Below are 17,008 nucleotides of genomic sequence, written 5' to 3'. Positions count from 1 at the left end.
TCCCATTGGTCAGGGAAGCAGCAGTAGACATTAAAGGAAAAGAGAGTATCCAAACTGGAAGGGGAGAGTAAAGGAAAACACACAGTACCCCAAAGCCACAACTCGTACAAAGCTTACAATGATCACCAGTAATCCCTTTTCCTACATGTACACCTTCCTACATGCTTTGTTTTCCCCGAACTAGCATGACTCCCCCAAAGTAAGTTCCCTCAAGTAACTAGCAGATTGTCAAGAGGAGCTGCTGAAAAACTTCTTATATCTTTCCTTACCACCCCAGCGGTCAGCCATTCTGCCGATAAGGTCCCATAAGAACAAAACTAATCGCAAATGTCCTGCAGACAAAAAAAAACACACCAACTTTAATGAGGTTGGTCTCAACCACAAGAAACCCACAAAGGCATAAGCCAACTGAGGAGGCCAAGGGAGGCACACAAGTAACAGAAGCATCCAGGATACCTCGGTCCTCTGTAACCAGATTTAAGTGTTTACACAGTACTCGAACCCCAGCTATAGCCCACTCAAACTGTTCCCTCTTTGGTCACTCAGCCCTCATAATTTCAGACCGCCTTTATTTCTCTTCCCCAACCTATTTTGATAACATTTTACAAACTGAAGTACAGTAACTTGACGATCTTGAAAGCTGGTGTATTTTGTGACTTCTTAATTGACTTAAGACAGATATTCCCCTTTTTAAAAAGAAGCCTCTGCTACTGTCCCATCATGGAATCCTGCGGGAACCAGTGGCGTAGCGTGGGGGGTGCAGGGGGGGCTGGCCGCACCGGGCGCAACATCTGGGAGGGCGCGCTCGCACTGAGCTGCTCAGGGAGCCCCAAGGGCTGCACAGAGTCGGCTTGGCTCCGCTCTCGAGCTGCTCTTTCTTGCAAAGCGAAACGAGTCCGGCAGGTGAGATGGGCGGCCACATAAACTGAATAAAATAAATAGAAGCGCCCAACTCTCCGCCCAGGCTCAGGCCAACCGCAAGCGCCCCGCAGGCGCCCCGGCAGGATTGGCCGAGCGAAGACGGACCCGCCGGCCGGCTGGCCTAGCTTCATGCGCATGCGTGGCTTTATTTAGCGGGGCTCACGTGCGAGCTTGAATGCAGCGGCTCTTGCAGGTCGGAGCCCCGCCCAGCCGCCCTCGAGAGGGACCCGGAAGCATCCCGCATGCGCGTGACTCTTCTTGGAAAGTCTACGCCGCTGCGGGGCGCGTCTTTTCGGCGGTGCCATGACGTCACCGGGTTAGGGGGCGCAAATTGCCCCGGGTGCTGACAACCCACGCTACGCCACTGGCGGGAACCAAACTCTTAACATCAGTTTAAAGACTTATCAGCCTTCACCCACCCACCCACCCACTTAATTACGTTAATCCAATATAACAGTTATTTCATTGCTGCAGTACACTATTTGAATGCAGTTTTATGTTTATTGCTATAAAACATTAAAAAAACAGGGCTTTTGTGTAGCTCTGTGCCATTCATGATTTGGATGGGTGGATGGATGGGAGTAGTCACTTTCCATTGTCCTTGTGGTGAATGCAGAATAATGAGCAGCTGTGTGAAAAAGCTGTATGTACATTAAGATCCATTTCCATGTCTCCAGTGAGTGTGATTATCCCTCCAAGTGAATCACTTAGCAGGTAGTACTTGCCATTACCGATTTCATCTGTCATTCCTTTGCCTACTCTTAGTGGTCTGAGATTCTCCTTCCACTCTTCCAAATCTCTTCTGAGTCTAAATATTTTGAATTTTTTAAAAAAATTCTTATAAATTTGTTCCGTCTGTAAGCAATTGACTGATGTGTTTCAAAAGCACTACTTGTACTAGCTCCACACCTCATATCTTGCCATCTTTTAACCAAGTGATTTTTTTTCCCCACTAGAGCAGAGCTATTTATTGCGCACAGTTCAGATAATGGGAGCTGTATTGGTTGTCTTAAACTGCAGTTAAGTGATAAGGAGGAGAAGGCCATGAAATCGCAGTATCCACTTACCTACATAGAACAGCAGAAACATTTTGCTTACCTTAAATTCGGTTATGATACCAGAGTCGGTATCAGTATCAGTATTAAGTGCAGTAAAGCCAGTTGAATGACTTTATAGGCCAGAATTATGAGACGTACATTAAGGAATATAGTTTAGTTACATTACTGATTAGTACTGTGCCGATCAGGAACTAATAATTGTTAAATTGGGGATTAGCTCAAAGCAGGAACATGCGATCCTGAAATCCTTTGTTCTGCTTCTCTCTCTTAACTGTAGTTGAGAAATCTTTCATGTGTACTGACATTTAGTTTGTTTTATTTATGTCTTTGAGTCAGTGTTAACTTCTAGCAATTGCTGAACAAGTCCCTACAGTTTTCTTGGCAATGTTCTTGTGATTCACCATTGCCTGGTTTCTAAGACTGAGAGGGACTGACCCAAAGTAGCTCAGCTGGCTTTGTGCCTGAGGTAGGACTATAATTCACAGTCTCTCGATTTCTAGTCTGGTACCTTAACCGGTACACCAAGCTGGCTCTTATAATGATATTAGTGTACAGATAATATATCTCATAATGCTGCTGAGTGGGATTAGTATCCATTTAATTGGGTATTGCCTATGGTCAGTAATGTAGACCAGGGCTTTTCAACCTTTTCACCCATTGTACCACTTTTAGGATGTGGCAACATCCGAGTACCACCAGTCGCCTAGCAAGGTGTCAAAAACTTGATGACCAAAAAAAAAAAAAAAGAAAAAAGGGAAAAAAGTGATGAAGTACAGGTAGTCCTCGACTTACAACAGTTCGCTTAGTGACTGTTCGAAGTTACAATGGCATTGAAAAAAGTGCCCCCCAAGCCACAGCCAAGCAAGACACCTGGCTGCCTGCCTGGCGGCACTCTTCCTCCTGTCCGAAGTTTTCATTGTTGTGAGCATTTCTGTTGAGGACTGGCAGCAGGGGTGGGGATGTTTGTTTTTTATCCCCCCCCATCTGCTGGGTGGTTGCAGCAGGTTTTGGTCACTTCACATGACCCTGGGACACTGTGACCGTCATAAATATGAATCAGTTGCCAAGCATCTGAATGTAAATCACAAGTCCCTGGAGATGCTGCAGCATTTCAGCTGATCGCGCTTCTTCTGGGCTCAGCAGAAGCGCCAGGATTCTGGTGCTTCCGCTGAGCCCTGACAGCCCTGCAGCTTCAGCCATCTCTTGGTCAGGCTTGTGCGGTGCTGCCACCGGTTCAGCTCATTCCCCTCCCCCGCTACCACTTTTCTAGGATGGTTGCGTACCACCTGCCAGGTGCCAATGTACCACAGGTGGTACCCGTACCACTGGTTGAAAAGCCGTGATGTAGACTAGTAAGCACTGCAGCAGACATCTTAACTATTTGGTGTAGTGATTAAGGCAGGGGTCTTCAAACCTGGCCCTTTTATGACTGGTGGACAGAATTCTGGGAGTTGGAAGTCCACCAGTCATAAAAGGGCCAAGTTTGAAGAACCCTGGATTAAGGCGATATCTTGTGAGGTGTGTTGGGCTGAGAGAGAGAGAGAGGGAGGGAGGGAGGGGGAGAGAGAGAGGGGGGAGGGAGGGGGAGGGAGGGAGAGAGAGGGAGGGGGAGAGAGAGAGGGAGGGGGAGAGAGAGAGGGAGGGGGAGAGAGGGAGGGAGGGGAAGAGAGGGAGGGAGGGAGGGAGAGAGGGAGGGAGGGGAAGAGAGAGGGGGAGAGAGAGAGGGGAGGGAGAGGGAGGGAGAGAGAGAGGGAGGGAGGGGAAGAGAGAGGGGGGAGGGAGAGAGAGGGAGGGGGAGAGAGGGGGGAGGGAGAGAGAGAGAGAGAGAGAGGGAGGGAGGGGGAGAGAGAGGGGAGGAAGGGAGAGAGAGAGAGGGAGGGGGAGAGAGAGAGGGAGGGAGGGGGAGAGAGAGGGAGGGAGGGGAAGAGAGAGGGGGGAGGGAGAGAGAGAGAGAGAGAGATTGGCCACAAGGTCACCCAGCTGGCTTTCATGGCTAAGGCCTGAAAGCTAACTGGGTGACCTTGGGCCAATCGTATTCTCTCAGACCAGTTCACCTCACAGGGTGATTGTTGTGGGGAAAATAGGAAGAGGAAGGTGTGTTGGGTAGGATAGGTTTGCTGCCTTGCATTATTTGTAAAAAAATAATAAAGGTGGATAAAAATAAATAACTCTTATCTTAACTGAGCTCTTTATATTATTCAAAAGAAACGTGTAGACAAAATTGTTTTAGGTTTGTAGTTTGAAGTTACCTTTTTTAAAAGTAGGAGAATCATGAAATGGCTTGATAAAATTGGATAAGCGGATGAAAAGAATATGTAGAAGTCTGTCTCGATCTATAAGTATACGAAGCTTGGATATTACAGTTTGGGGAATATAACAGTATGGTAAGATACAAAGGTAAACATTTTACAGCCTTGCGGGGGCTGTATGAACATTCAGTGGATACAGGCAGTTTTGCTGGTAGTTGTAATAAATAAGTTTGAAGTCATTACATCAGGGGTCTTCAAACTTGTCCCTTTTATGACTTGTGGACTTCAACTCCCAGAATTCCTCAGCCAGCCTGGCAGAAGAATTCTGGGAGTTGAAGTCCACAAGTCATAAAAGGGACAGGTTTGAAGAACCCTGCATTAGATGGTTTCTTTGAGCTTTCTAGAAGCTGTTTTTGTTTCCTTTAGTAGCTAGCTGATAATACGTTTGGAGAAGAAAACGGTTTTGTCATTTTTATGACTCATTTCAATTAACAGCTGATTATTTCTGCTTCAGAACTGTATGTCACAAACAACAGAATATTTTTCTTCTGACTTGGTATAAGCAAAGCAGTGTACTAAATCACTGAGGTTAAATCCTAGATAGCAGGTATTATTTACTTGCATTATTTACTTTTAAAACTAAAAACTAGTTTGGTTAAAAGAAATAGTAATCCAAGTTCATATTTCAAGTTGTTGATTTTCCTGAATTCAGTTTAAAAAAAGATATTTTGTTGTTGCTTAAAATTGTTATATTAGTACATTGCAGTGGAAAAACAAGGAATTGTATTATACCATCTCCATCTCTCTCTCTCTCTCTCTCTCTCTCTCTCTCTCTCTCTCTCTCTCTCTCTCTCTCTCTCTCTCTCTCTCTTTGTGTGTGTGTGTGTGTGTGTGTGTGTGTGGTGTGTGTATCCATGCATGCATAAATGGTGAATGGTAAACACATTTCTATGGGAAAAATTAAATGAGAAATTTCCTTTTGAAATTAAACAATCATTTGTACTAGAATGGTTTTGGTGGTGAGTTTTTATATGCTACTTATGGTATCATTCAAGAACTTTTTGTTGTACATTCTGCTCCAAAATTCAAGCTGGACACACGTATCATATGAATTCTGCATTGTTCTGCAAGAAATCTGATTAGGAAAAAGAAACCACCAACATTGAAAACAGGACATAGGAACAAGTACATATCAATACCAGTCTGTTTTGATAACTAGACAATATCTGGTTGGATATTGGGGGAGAGTTATCACAAGCCCATAAACAAAATCATTTAGTAATTTTTTGGTTGGCATTCAGCTTACATAGCTAAAAGAAGAAAATAATTAGGAAAGCATTTTAAGAGCATCAGCTAATATATATAATTGTTTTCTGTTTGCAGTTAAATAATCTTAACATTTAGTTTCTCTTGAACACTGTCAGAGACCCTTTAAAGATTCCTTTCCAGATAGAGACTAATCTTGGTAGAGGACATGATAATTAAGATCCCATTGTCTGTGTTGTCTGAATAATGGCGCATACGAAATGTACCGGTATGTGTTTTGTGTTAGGTATGAAAGTTGCACATGTTTCAGGTCTTACTGCTTTTCCTGGGTAGTATTAGAAGGCAGGATCCTAATTCTTGCCTATTCATTGTATATAATTATTTAAAAGGGAAATGCAACAGTTGAGCCGGGTATGTCTTTTGTACATCATCATGTCAGTTTGGCTATCAGTGCTAGAACAAGGGTAGCATAGCAAAGATAAGATGTCAGAAGCAGCTCTGAGCCTTCAGTTAAATGAAGAGTTAATGAGCAAACATTAGCACCCTGCACACAATAGATTCTATTAATGCGATGGGAAATCAGTTTTCCAGGTTAAATATAACCTGGAGGATCAGCAAAGAGCGTGCTTCTGTTTAGATTTCTGTTTGTATCTTTCTGTGTTAACTCTTAACAATTCTTTTTCTCCTTTATTTATATTGCACTCAAGTTTCCTTTGTACAAAAGATTTGCAGGTGCAAATATGTCCTGCCTTCATTAACTTCCCCTCCCCTTTTAAATTTATGTGATTTCAATTTTCCTTCCCTGTACTGTTAATTAGGGGATCCTCTAATCAGTACCATTATCACAGTGGTATTCATGTTTAGGAAAGCTGCTAAACAAATGCTTGCAAAATTGCTAAATGGCTAATTAATGTCTGTTAATTAAGAAAATTGCTCATGGTAACAAACCGTGCCATTGCTGGCAGCAGCTAGAAGGCAAACCACTTGTTGAAATTACTAACATGGCAGGTATAGAACATCTGTTCGTCTGCTCTTCCTGAAGTGTGTGTGTGGCTGCTTCTCCTAATGTACTACTTACAAGTCGTATTTGGTTTCCAGATGAATTAGAATTTTGTTTTTATTTGCAAGGAGGAAAAAAATAAAATTAAACAAGAAACGTATGTACCTCGTAGCCTGAATTTGGATATTCATGTTTCAGACCTCACTCTAGAAAAGAAGTTCAGATTCTTGGAAGTGGATAATGTGTTTAATCTAACCAGTCTAGACTTGTAGCATTACTGAGCTAAAACCATAAAAACATATTTTCCTTCCTTGCAAGGAAATGCAGTGTTTTCCCAATCACTAGTCAAAAAAGTTTATTTGGATCACCAAATAGTTAGTCAGGATGAGGGAACATAAGCAGACATCTTGAAAAGGCTGTGCTGTAGTTTTGGATAGATATATGCAAGGGACGCGGTGGCTCAGTGGGTTAGGACGCTGAGCTTGTCGATCAGAAGGTCTGCAGTTTGGCGGGTCGAATCCCGAGTGCCGCGTAACAGAGTGAGCGCCTGTTACTCGTCCCAGCTTCTGCCAACCTAGCAGTTCGAAAGCACGTAAAAATGCGAGTAGAAAAATAGGGACCACTACGGTGGGAAGCTAACAGCGTTCCGTGCGCCTTTGGCGTCTAGTCATGCCGGCCACATGACCACGGAGACGTCCTCGGACAAGCGCTGGCTCTTCGGCTTTGAAATGGAGATGAGCACCGGCCCCTAGAGTCAGAAACAACTAGCACGCATGTGCGGGGGAACCTTTACCTTTACTATGCAAGCTACTCCATTCATAAGAAATTCTATCTCTGCATGGAACAGCTTTTGGGAGGGGATTGATCCACACCTGAAAAGCTGAAAAGTGAATGTTTCAGGTGTTTTGCTCTGGCAAGTGAAGAAAAAAGGTTGTAAGCATCTGTGAAGATTCTCAATCGTTGAGGTCATGTATGTTCCAAAGGTGCTTTTTCCAAAAGGCAACTGGACTTTCTTTGGGGTTTCCTCCCCCCTTCGAAAACGTTTCGCTTTTCATCCAAGAATTGAAGAAGAAAGTCCAGTTGCCTTTTGGTAAAAGCATCTTTGGGATGAGAAAAGGGGTTGTTTTTTTGTTCCACATAGAAAGAGGATTGGGTTGATCGGGACGGAAGAGAATGGCAAAAAATCTGAGAACATTGGTCATTAATACGGGGGGTGGGGGTGGGGGGGGAGGCAGTTTTGAGAAGTTTGGGGCAGGAAGGGGCTATTATATGTCAAAATGAGAAAGAAGGGCAGTGCAGATGAGTTTTTCCTTACTTGCTCCATCTGGATTTTGTTTTATTTGATACTCAGAACAACCAAAGCATTCCACGGTTCCTTTTTGCTAAAGCGTGCCTAGCGTGAGGTAGCTTGACACAATGGGCTGGTTCTTGGTTGAAACAAATGTTTTTTTTTTCATTTGTGGGACGTCTCTATTTTGAATGTGGAGACATATTTTAAAACGCCCCTGCTCGTTTGCTACTGTTGTCGCAGATTCCCGGATTGGGAGTACTCTGAAGCAGAAGAAATACATTTAAACACCCTCTCTCTTTGTTTCTTTCCTCCTGTGAGCTGCGTGGCAGGTGAAAATAAAATGCTAATTTACTATGACAGGATTGTGAGTGAACAAATTGTTTTGCACATTCCGCAAATATTTAAACAAATGCATTTACTGATGATCCAATATTGTGGAAAAGTGAGACTTGCATCAGGAGATATTCTTTTCAGATAGAAAAGCTATGTGGCCCGAATCTGCATCGTGATTCATACCATCAAAGCAAATTTTCTACATGTTGGACTTAAGGAAAATGTCTGATTAACGTAGTTTGGGAAAAGCATGTTCTAATGCAGGAAGATACCAGGACAGATATGGTAGACATGCTGTGTTTCTTGTGATGCCATGTGTGCAGTTTTTAGTGAGTCTAGACAAGGGAATATCTAAAGTATTAGGAAGATATTATATTAATTGAGATCAGAGCTTGTATTTAGTAAGGTATGGCAATAAAATGTATGCTCACCAATTATGTGTCGCTATACATTGTATGTATTTTAAGCTGTCCGTGATCAGTAGAATTGGGTCAAGTGACAGGACAACAGAACATTCATTAATGGTTTCTAATCCAGATATTGCAATTACCAAAGAAACCCATTCTATCCATTACTCAGAATTCTAAGACAAACTTTGAAAATGAGATGTGGCTAAATAATAAATGTTAGTTTGTTATTTGCTGTCTGATGTCAGTGTTATTAGAAGAATTTCAGTGGCATTTTCAAGAATAATGTGCAGTTACGGCGACCAAAACTAAATTACGGCCCAATCCTCTTCCCTTCTTTTTCTTTCTTTGTAATCTAAAAGCTCTTCTGATGTGCTTAGCCATTCTTCTTCGGTTAATAAAACATCGAACCAAACTATTTGTTTGGTAAGATTTATCAACTTATTAAGCAAATTCTTTTCTTGCGCATGGATGTACCTGATCTATAACCACCTTCTTCTATCCAATCTGACAGGGACCGCCTGGTTCTCAGCCCTCGCCACACGCACAGCCTCCACCTCACAACCCCAACAGCATGATGGGACCCCACAGTCAGGTAAAACCTTGAATTTGGGGATATGTGTGTTCTGAGTGAAACTTTTTAGCATGCGGGGTTCCTTCTGTTCCGCTAACATCATTATATGAGGCTCCAGGATCATTTCAGTAACTTTGCAGATTTATTTCTACTCAAGCTGTGGGCCCCGAATGCTTATTTCATTCCATCTCCATTAAGACGTCTGTTTTTCTGGGTTGAACTTGTTTTATTGACATCAGTTTAGAAAACAGCTTTTCATTTCGCGGATGCTAATTTACATGCAAATATAATTTTTACTCTATTTTCCTGAATATGGTTTGAGAACATGTTTTCACAACTTGTCATTGGAATATTTTAAACTCAACCCTTCTTAAACCTCATTTTCACTTAACAAACTAAGCAAAAGAATATCCAGTACAGACGTTGTGTGTTAATTTTAACAGCTGAATCTACAATTGCCAAAGTTTAAAATATAACACACACACACACACACACACACACACCCCAAAGATTTAGAAACAAAATACTTACCAAGAGGGTTTTTTTTGTTTAATTTGCTTTGTATATATCTGTCAAATTATAAGTTGCGTGGAATGCAGGATGTTGAATTTCTTATTGAGTTGGTTGGGACTCTATCACAAAAATACTTAGTTAATGAAATGTGTGTATGTAGTGTGTGTGAGGGGGTCATTTTTCATGTGCATGTACAAATAAGAGTGCTTAATGTTGACTTCCACATTTAAACATTCATTGCCACTCAACTATTTTTATATGCTTACAGCCTTTTATGTCACCGAGATACGCAGGAGGCCCACGGCCCCCCATTAGAATGGGAAACCAGGTACTGTATTAGCCTCTAAGTCCAGATAACTTTTTACAGTACTACAGGTAGTCCTCGACTTACAACTGTTCATTTAGTGACTGTTCAAAGTTAGAAGGACACTGAAAAAAACCTATGACCATGTTTGACACTTATGGCCATTGCAGCATTCCCATGGGCATGTGAACAAAATTTGTAGGCTTGGCAGCTGGCATATATTTATGACAATTGCAGTGTCCCAGAGCCATGTGAGCACCTTCTGACAAGCAGAGTCAATGGGGAAGCACTTAACAACTGTATCACTAACTTAACAACTGCACTTAACAACTGTGGCAAGAAAAGTCATGAAATGGAGTAAAACTCACTGAACTGTCTTGCTTAGCAATGGAAATTTGGGGCTTCATTGTGGTTATAAGTCAAGGACTACATGTATTCAGACTGAGATACATATACATAGGAGGAGAAACAAGCTTTGATAAAATGTTTACCTGTTCTTTCACTAAACATGTTTCATTGCAGATGGAGTTTTGCTGGCAGAAATAAAACCTGTAGGTCTAAAAAAAACAACCCATGGAATATAAAAAGAGTACAGAACATAGCCAAATTCTTTACTGGCTTCATGCAAACTGGAGTAGAAAAGAAATACAGAAAACTGCCTTAGTCACAGAAAATATTTACACTTCCACTTTTATGGGGCTCTTTCTTTAAGATAATAACACAACAAAGAGCAGTAAAATCTGCTCCAAAATTGTTCTAAGAGACTACAGCACAAATACCACATTTTGTTTTGCATTGGGGCCATAAATTCATACGGGAATAACTTCCCACTATTCTTTTCCAGTGACTGGTATTCAGAAGCCATTGAAAGATTTATACAGCATATACTCCGGTCCTGTACACCTTTCAAAAAATGTTATGGTTATAAGAACAAGCATATCTTCTAAATGCATCCTTTGCATGTTTTCAAAATTAAATATTCTTAGTTACATTGAGCATGCTGAAGTTGTTTTCCTAAGATTTATGATTTGAGCTACTCTTGCTACTTAAAACGAAGTGTGAGGGAAGGGGCGTTCACACGAAATGCATTTGCCAGCAGTAGTTGGCATCAGAATAAAACATTTCTATTTTGTGCTGTCTGTTGTGAACATCACATGGGGTGAACTGCTTTCTCCAATGAAAGTGTAATAGTGAAATTAATAAACTCGGTCTTTTGTTTGAGAGATAGCTGTAAAAATAAATTAATATGGATCTGCCAAATATTTAATTGTAGATTAATCTCTTCAAATATAAATGAATCAGTGAATAAATTGGTTAGATTTAAATAAGTATGAATCCTGTGGAAACTCTTCTACAGAGCTTGCCCCTGAAAAATAAGCAAGGGAGCATAAATCACCATAATTTATTCAAAGGTAAAGCTGTAATTCGATGTAGTGTACTACGGATACCCTCTTTAGTGGAATTTTCCTTCCCATTGGCAAGAACCAAAATGTCCTGCAATGCAGTTATTCCTTGACTTACAACCATTAGTTTAGTGACTATTCAAAGTTACAGCAGTACTGAAGAAAGGGACTTATGACTAGTTTTCACAGTTATAACCGTTGCAGCATCCCTATAGTCACGTGGTCAAAATTCAGGCACTTGGCAACTGGCATGTATTCGTGACGGTTGCAGTGTCCCAGGGTCATATGATCGCCATTTATAAGCTTCCAGCCAGCAAAGTCGATGGGGGAAGCCAGATTCACCTAACCACGTGATTTACTTAACAATTGCAGTGATTCGCTTAAAACGGTGGCAAAAAAGGTCGTAAAATGGGGCACAACTCACTTAGCAAATGCTTTGCTTAGCAACGGAAATTTGGGGTTCAGATGTGACCTTAATTCAGGCAATCAAATGCCCTTCACTTATTTTTGGACTACCCTTCCCATCAGCCACAAGCAATCCAAAGAGAAGCTGTATTTCATGACACCTGTCTGTAATTGCTGACAAAGCAGCAATCAAGAGTTAAACCTCCTCCTCCCGTTTTATTTTTAGTTTCTTCTTTTTTTTTAAATCCCAAGCCTTTTGTCGCTGTGTCATGGATAAAGGAATGATAATTTTTGGCAGTGAAAACAGACGGAGTTAAGGAAAAGAAAGCAGGGTACAACAACTAATCGCTCCAAAGAAAATTATGTTAAGGAAGAGTAAATATACAATTTACAAAGAGCTGGCATATTAAAAGAGAGAAGGAGTTTTCAGTATGGTCTTCCTGCTGTTCAGAGTTGAAAATGAATTCTGCTACTTAAAAATAATCTCTGCTTGCCTCGTACAGTGGGGAAACAAATACAATAAATATATAAATACATAAGAGACAGAGGATGGGTCTGCCTATTCCTGTTTGAAATAGGAGTAGTTATCTGCCATATTAATCAGTCATGTTCCATTCTGGTCTAAACTGGACCAGAAAAGTGTTGAAAGTTATTTATCAATGTTGAAATGTTGTCATTTGATTCAGGGAAAATTGTAGTTAAAATTTTTAACTAGAAGGCTTCTGGATTCCCCTTAGCATATGGACAATCACACATTACTGCTCTACAAATTGATTTTCTGGAACGCCTATAACAAATAAGTTGGAGCTTGGAAGTGGAAGTTTCCTGGATTGTGCATATTATCTAAATCATTTGGCTAAGGGCTGTAAAAGAGACTGTTAATTGTTAAAAGCACTTCTGAGTCCACTTCTTGGGGGAAAAAAGACTTGCTAAGCCTGTTCTTTGTGATTTTTCTATAATTATTTATACTAACTTAGTACACAAGGATGTCCATATATAATCCACTGCTTTCTTAGAGCAAATTCTGAAAGCAGAATTGATCATTTAAGAAGTTTCTGAACAGAACCAATTTCTTTTAGAAGGGAGACAAATAACTTTGGACAGATTTCTTAACTGAGTGACAAGTTTTTGCTATGTGCTCATCAGTAGCATCTGTACATAGAAACTGATATTTGAGTTCCCAAGGAAGGGCCTTCTTCTCCAACTGCAGGTTGCACAATTCCATGTGACATAGGTATGCATGTTATTTACTGACAATACTAATAGATCGTTTAAGAGGTCAAGCTTGAATGAACTTCCTATGAAGTCACTTTAATCCAAAATAGAAACTTAATATGGAACTAGTTAAATAAATTTACTGAGACCCAATTTGATAATCTCAGTATTATTCTGTAAAGAAGGATTAGAGAACTTGTGGATCTCCAGATGTTGCTGAATTCTCAGCATCTCCACGTTGCCTGGCAAATTATGCTATGCTGAGGGGTCGTATGTAAGCGGTAGCTGAAGGGACACAACTTCCTCATCCCAGCTTTTAAAATTTCATCTCGCAAGGGTTCAGATTTATATTCACCCACATTCAACAATACCGGTCTCAGGTGATTCCGAGCAGTTCACACGGCCTTGCATCCAATGGTTTAACTTCAGTGCCGTGTGTTATTGGTTGAAAATGAGTTCTGCATTTTTTGCATGGGGGGGATATCCTGACTAGAAATAAAGTATTGCCTATCTGTAGCTCTAGTTAATATAGAAAAGACAGAATGTTAATGGTTTTAGGTATCCATAATTTAGATTTTATCAGCTTTTGTTTCCTTCTTTTGCAGCCTCCAGGAGGTGTTCCTGGTACACAGCCATTGCTGCCCAACTCCATGGACCCCACACGGCAACAAGGTAACAGATGTTGAAGGTGCCTTCAGAAATTCCTTCACTGGGCTTTTCCTTTTGCTCCTTGTTTATTTCTCCGTAGTACTCTGTAACATCTTCCTCTCTGTTCTCTCACTAGGGCATCCCAACATGGGTGGGCCGATGCAAAGGATGAATCCTCCTCGAGGAATGGGACCGATGGGCCCAGGTCCACAGGTAAAACCTAGGCAGACCATTTCCTCCCTTGTCCAGTGCCAAGCGTTATGCATGCTACTTTCTGAAGTTTGCAAGCAAAACATCATAAAAGCAGCCTCTAGGGGCTCTTCCATTCCTTCTAAGACCTTTTCTCTCTACCATTAGTGGTAATGCATTTTACATTAGTGTGTTTACATATGTCTGGAAAAATCCCACCTTCCCACATTTAGTTAGGGCTTCAAAAAAAAAAAAGGAACATTCCCCCCATCACGTACTTCACGCAACCATCTATTCCCGTTCTGTTTTTGCTTTTTAGTCTAGGTAAACTTCTATTTCATTGGGATTTTCCCACTCAGGCATGATAATCTTAGTGCAAGGTGGGAAGAGAGGAGGCTGCAGATAGAACGCTGTATGTATTTCAGTTGAATCAATGTTAATAATTAAATTTGCTGCAGTCTCATCTGTTTTGATTTACCTCGTTCTTTATAGCAGGAGCAGACACACAGACCCCACTCAACAAGCTTCCCCCCCCCACAGCCTTTTTTTTAAAAAAATCATATATTTCACCTTTGCTACATTCTAGACAGGAAATGAAGGAAGACAAAGGAAGAGTAGGTGGATTGAAACAATCCTGGTTGTAACCAAATCATGCTTCATTTCTGCTTTCTAGAGTTCTGTTTCTGTTTAAACCTGAAGAATCTACATAGATTTCTAAGCTGCCCTCAGAGCTCTTGCTCAGAGATAAAAATTTTCCAGTATGTTATATTTATTTTTGCCCCCAGGATTGTCTTAGTGATAATTACTCAGGCCAATAGTTTCCAGATCCATGAGACAGACTTTCAGAGGTTAAAGTCAATTGGGGAAGAGAGCTGAAAGTTCTCTTCTCTCATTGAGTCCAATTTTTGCTTGCCTCTTGGCTATTCCAAATAACTGAGTATTTATTGTTGTCTTGGGAGTGATGCAAACCTCTTCTTTCATAAGCTTGCTTCTTGTGGCTCTGTCCTGCCATCTTCTTGTTCTCTTAGCTTCTTCCTCTGCCAAGCTGAAACATCTGCCTCTCCAACTCACCTTACATTTTCAGACAGGTTTTTCTTTGGTTGTAGTTACAGACTGCTATTCCTCACTGCAGCATGCACCTAACCATTTGAGAACACATGTAAAGGTGAGATCATTCGGTAGCATTCAGTTAAGGGAGGACAAGAATTTTACAGTCATATTTATGTTCTCCTGCATCTGCAGCCAGGGGCAGAGGCATGTTAAAATCATCTTCACTGTATAGCAGGGGATCTTCAAACTTGGCCCTTTTATGATTTGTGGACTTCAACTCCCAGAATTCCTCAGCCAGTTGAAGTCCACAAATCGTAAAAGGGCCAAGTTTGAAGACCCCTGCTGTATAGGTTGGAGACAAGAGGTCCAAGTTCCAAACATGCTTACGTATGTTGCCCATCTGACAAGATGACATCACTCTTAATGAAGCATTGTAAATATGTCGCCTTCAGATGGAAATCCCATTTTTTCTGGGCTCTCTTTTGAATAGTGCCTGGTTTTAGTATAGCACTCAACTATAAAATATTCTTGGCTGCCCATGTGTTTGCTTAGTATGTTAAAGACCTTACTCATTACAATTTGTAAACCATATAGATTATGGCTTAGCATTATTATATTTGGTTGCACAGTCAGCCAGGTGTTTAGATTTGGCATTGTTGTCCACCTAGTGAGTCCTTCCCAAGGACCTGAGGAGGTGGTGGTGGTGGTGATGATGATGATTTCTTATATAAAACATGTTTTCAAAGCTCACCAACTTGTATCTTACTCAATCTTCAAAGCTTATTGCAGTATGTGATTCAGTCGGTATCTGAATCCTAGGGACAAAAATATGCAGGAGTTTTGTACACCTTTCCTGGCCTTTCATAATGGTTCTCTTGTTCACTTCATGGTTTGCTACCTCACTTGAATCTTTCAAACTGTGGTTATGCAAAACTACTGCTTAGCCCAATTTGAACAATTATCACAATGAATTACAGTGAGAGCATCTTGGAAATAGAAAAGAAACAATATGTTTGCATTCTCCTAAGCAGAAACAATCTATAAGCATCCAGTGCAGAATGCGACCCTGAAAATGAGTATATGAGAGAGTATCCATTTGCTAAGGAAAGTGGGCTAATAGCCTTTGGAAAATCATTTTTCTTAATCCATTCCAGCAAATTTGATATTGTAATCTTGTAAAGTATTGGATAGCATCTTAGAAGGAAAATGTGCAAGAATACATTTTGGTTTCTTGCTGCAAATTGCACGCATCAACTAATATCCTGTGATATTTCTCATATTTGCTGCAGCAGCAAAAGTACTGAGCATTACAAACTTTCCTTACCATATTGCTCTTCTTGATTCAATCAGACCTGCACTCTGGCCCTGTACTTCTACCAGAATAAACAAAATATGCAAGTATAAGAGAGCAATCACTCAGGCCAATAATTGTTAGGGTAAGACTAGATAACTAGACAGGCATAAGCAAAGACAAAAGTATGTCTAGATTTGGAGAAGGAGGCAAATAAATTTTGATGAGTTTCGGAGCACATTTGCGCTGAAATCTTCTAAGTCTTATTTCTGCAGTGATTGGGATGAAGTAATTAGAATATGCTCCCTACGTAAATCTTCTGCATCAATTCCTGCTGTGAAAACAGCATGTTTATCTATTTGGGGAAGTTAGGACGCTGAGCTTGTCGATCTGAAGGTCGGCAGTTTGGCGGGTCGAATCCTGTTTGCTGCATAACAGAGTGAGCGCCTGTTACTCGTCCCAGCTTCTGCCAACCTAGCAGTTCGAAAGCACGTAAAAATGCAAGTAGAAAAATAGGGACCACTCCGGTGGGAAGGTAACAGCGTTCCGTGCGCCTCTGGTGTCTAGTCATGCCGGCCACATGACCACGGAGACGTCCTCGGACAAACGCTGGCTCTTCGGCTTTGAAACAGAGATGAGCACCGGCCCCTAGAGTCGGAAACGACTAGCATGCATGTGCGGGGGAACCTTCACCTTTTACCTTTATCACATGAAGAAAAGCGTATGAACGGTACTGATGCCCAGTAGAGAATGAGAACCTACCAGGAGAGAGAGAAAGGGGATTTTGTTTCCAAGCCAGTCTAGATTCCAGGTGTTCTTTTGTTTGGTTTAATGGTCTGGAACTCTTGGTGACCTCAAAGCTCTCAAAAGTTTCTCATATACTGTCACAAA

General features: G+C 41.1%; 1 protein-coding gene across 1 annotated transcript in view; it reads left to right on the top strand.

Annotated features, from left to right (window-relative positions):
- The window catches only part of SSBP3 (single stranded DNA binding protein 3), a 211,561-nt gene that overhangs the window by 181,953 nt on the left and 12,600 nt on the right, over window positions 1-17,008 (top strand). The window contains 4 exon segments of the mRNA XM_081322283.1: window positions 9,040-9,120; window positions 9,881-9,940; window positions 13,545-13,611; window positions 13,724-13,800. Of these exon segments, the coding sequence (XP_081178409.1) occupies window positions 9,040-9,120; window positions 9,881-9,940; window positions 13,545-13,611; window positions 13,724-13,800 (285 nt within the window).

This window comes from Vipera berus (assembly GCF_964194415.1).
Source record: "Vipera berus genome assembly, chromosome: 3".
Taxonomy (NCBI): domain Eukaryota; kingdom Metazoa; phylum Chordata; class Lepidosauria; order Squamata; family Viperidae; genus Vipera; species Vipera berus.
This window is presented reverse-complemented; position numbering and strand designations above follow the sequence as displayed.